General features: G+C 46.2%; 1 protein-coding gene across 1 annotated transcript in view; it reads right to left on the bottom strand.

Moving 5' to 3' along the window:
• The window catches only part of sema6bb (sema domain, transmembrane domain (TM), and cytoplasmic domain, (semaphorin) 6Bb), a gene marked incomplete at its 5' end in the record, with an annotated part of 42,602 nt that overhangs the window by 19,072 nt on the left and 21,030 nt on the right, over positions 1-2,500 (bottom strand). The window contains 2 exons of the mRNA XM_083671541.1: positions 1,480-1,659; positions 2,499-2,500. The exon at positions 2,499-2,500 is cut by the window's right edge and continues 148 nt beyond it. Coding sequence (XP_083527667.1) covers positions 1,480-1,659; positions 2,499-2,500 — 182 coding nt within the window. The remainder of the gene's footprint in view (positions 1-1,479; positions 1,660-2,498) is intronic.

A 2,500-nucleotide genomic window follows, 5' to 3' on the forward strand; every position in this document is an offset into this window, starting at 1 on the left:
CAGAACAGCTTTCGAAACCTTATCCCTGACTTAAATTAGCACCACAAACACACAAACAAACAGCTCAACATACTTGGGACCAAATAAAAAACATAATCCAAACCAGCCTATGAATAAAACAGCATAGTATCAGCAAAAGCAATAAAAAGCCATCTGATTGGCGAGTTGTCACAGTGTCATCTTTAGCATGCAGAGCGCTCGGGGGGTCTGGGGTTGGATGGGCATCAAAGAGACCGGTTACGTTCTGCATTAGCGCTAATTGGCATTTACCGCTAGCATATCATCCACGCACCTGCCTTTGCGGTTGGGATTTATATCTATTTATATACATATGTGCACTCAAGCATCTGTCTCTATGGATGGCTTATGGTAATGGCAGCGCTGAGAGCTGAGGAGCCATTAAGGGAATCTATCACTATCTACTACAGGCAGTGAGTCATTCTTCACAACAAACATCATGTTCCAGTAGTTGGAGAACCAGGGAGAGGGGGAAAGAGAGAGAGAGGGAGAGAGAGAGAGAGATAAAGGAAAAACGAAGGAGTAAGCGAAGGAGAAAGACACAGAGAAAGAGAAGCGAGAAAGAAAGAAAGAAAGAAAGAAAGAAAGAAAGAAAGACTGCGAAAAAGGTATAGAATAAGAAAACGGGTCAAAAGGAGACAAGTGGAGAAACAAGAGGCGGTGTGGCCCCACGAGAGTCCCCCTTCTTCTCCCGGGGTCACTTCCTGGTTCACTGTGGCAGGTAGCCAATCACCAACCAATTTGGTGATGATGTCGCCTGTTCCCGTGGCCCTGTCTCCATAGCCAGGGCCCATTATAGGAGCTGGCAGGGTTTAAAGGAGGCCAGCCTCAGAGGCAGCTCATCTGATTACTCTATTCCCTCTCTCCTGATTAGAGAGAGGGAACCAACCGGCAGTCCTGTCACAGACCCCCAACCGGGCTCACCGCACAGCAAATTACCCCCCCGTACACACACTTGCGTTGCTGCCACACAGAATTGTTCCTCTGATCCGACTCCGCGATGCTCCCCCTCTTAGTCATTTTGTATTAAACGGAACATCGCGTTCGGTTGACGACACGCGAAAATGACTGGGTTGTTTTGAAGGGAATGGAGAAGGTATGCTTCAAAACACTTTCAGCTGCGATAAGGCCCGCGTGTGAGAGCAACAGCGTGTTCTTGTACAAGTGAAGGGGGGGTGGGGGGGGGGGGAGGGGGAGAGGGGGGAATGAAGCCCTGAGCCATGAATAGATCAGGGGGAACAATTAGCAGTGTAGCTATATAACTCTCGGTTAAATGTTTATAATTGGCCTCCGTTAAAGATAATAACCAACTAATACCCTATCTGTTTAGACTGTTTCCTATCCCCCCCCCCGAGGTTCCCCACATGTGATACAGTCAACACTTAGGAAAACAAAACGATCACAATAAAGAGAACTACAGTAAATCTACCAATTAGTGAGGGGCTATAATTGAATCCTTACTTGTCGGGGTTGTAACCCTCCAGCTCTTCCAGAAACACATTGCTGCCGGAGACGGTATTGTCCCTGTTGGGGACGATGAGGAACTTCAGGATGGTCCCTCTGGTGGAGGCCAGGAAGAGGACAGTTCGGTTCCTGTAGGGACCTGCCTCCGTGTCCACCACCATCTTGTTCAGCTGGTACCTGGAGGAGGCATACACAACATTGAATACATAGACTCTCTCATAGGAGTAGAATTACATTTCTATGCTCTCTCCGCCAGTGTGTAGACCTCTGTTTTGTCATCCTGGCCCTATAGAGACTCATAGGGTTGCACATTGTAGTTCTAGCCCAGCAGTAACACAACAGTTTTGACTAATGAAGAGCTTAATTATTTGTTGGTTGTTTGAATCAGCTGTGTAAACAAATAAAAAAAAAAAATAATAATAATAATAATAATAATAATTGCAAAACGTGTGTGGTTCTGTTTAAGACTGTAATTGAAAGACACTGGTGTAGGCTAACACTGCGCTTGTTCTTCAGTCCAGAGCAAGTAAATGAAATTCAAACAGTAAAATATTCAGCACATTTACATACAGAACAGAGCTAATTTAGACGAAAGAATCGTTAACATGCTTCAGATGAAGGGACTTATGGAACAATAGCACTGTGGTTGAACTACACGAGTCCTGTATGTAGGAGTCAACATTCCAGAATAGAATCCGTAGAGTCCTACTGGGTGTTTAAAATTCCACATACGACGTCTGTTACGGTAATCTTCCCTCGGCTGGTGGCCAGTGGGCTTTGATGCTTTCCAGCTGCGTGCCTCCTGTAGCAATCTCTCACAGCGTACTGTCATCAACAGAAGGAACGCCACGTGCCTAGAGGCTAATGCCTGTGTGGTCATGTGAATCTACGTGTGTGTGTGTGTGGGTGGGTGTGTGTGTGTGTGTGCGTGTGTGTGTGTGTGTGTGTGTGTGTGTATGTGTGTGTATGTGTGTGTATGTGTGTGTGTGTGTGTGTGTCTTGTAGCGTAGCCTCACCT

This window comes from Argentina silus, assembly GCF_951799395.1.
Source record: "Argentina silus genome assembly, chromosome: 6".
Lineage (NCBI taxonomy): Eukaryota > Metazoa > Chordata > Actinopteri > Argentiniformes > Argentinidae > Argentina > Argentina silus.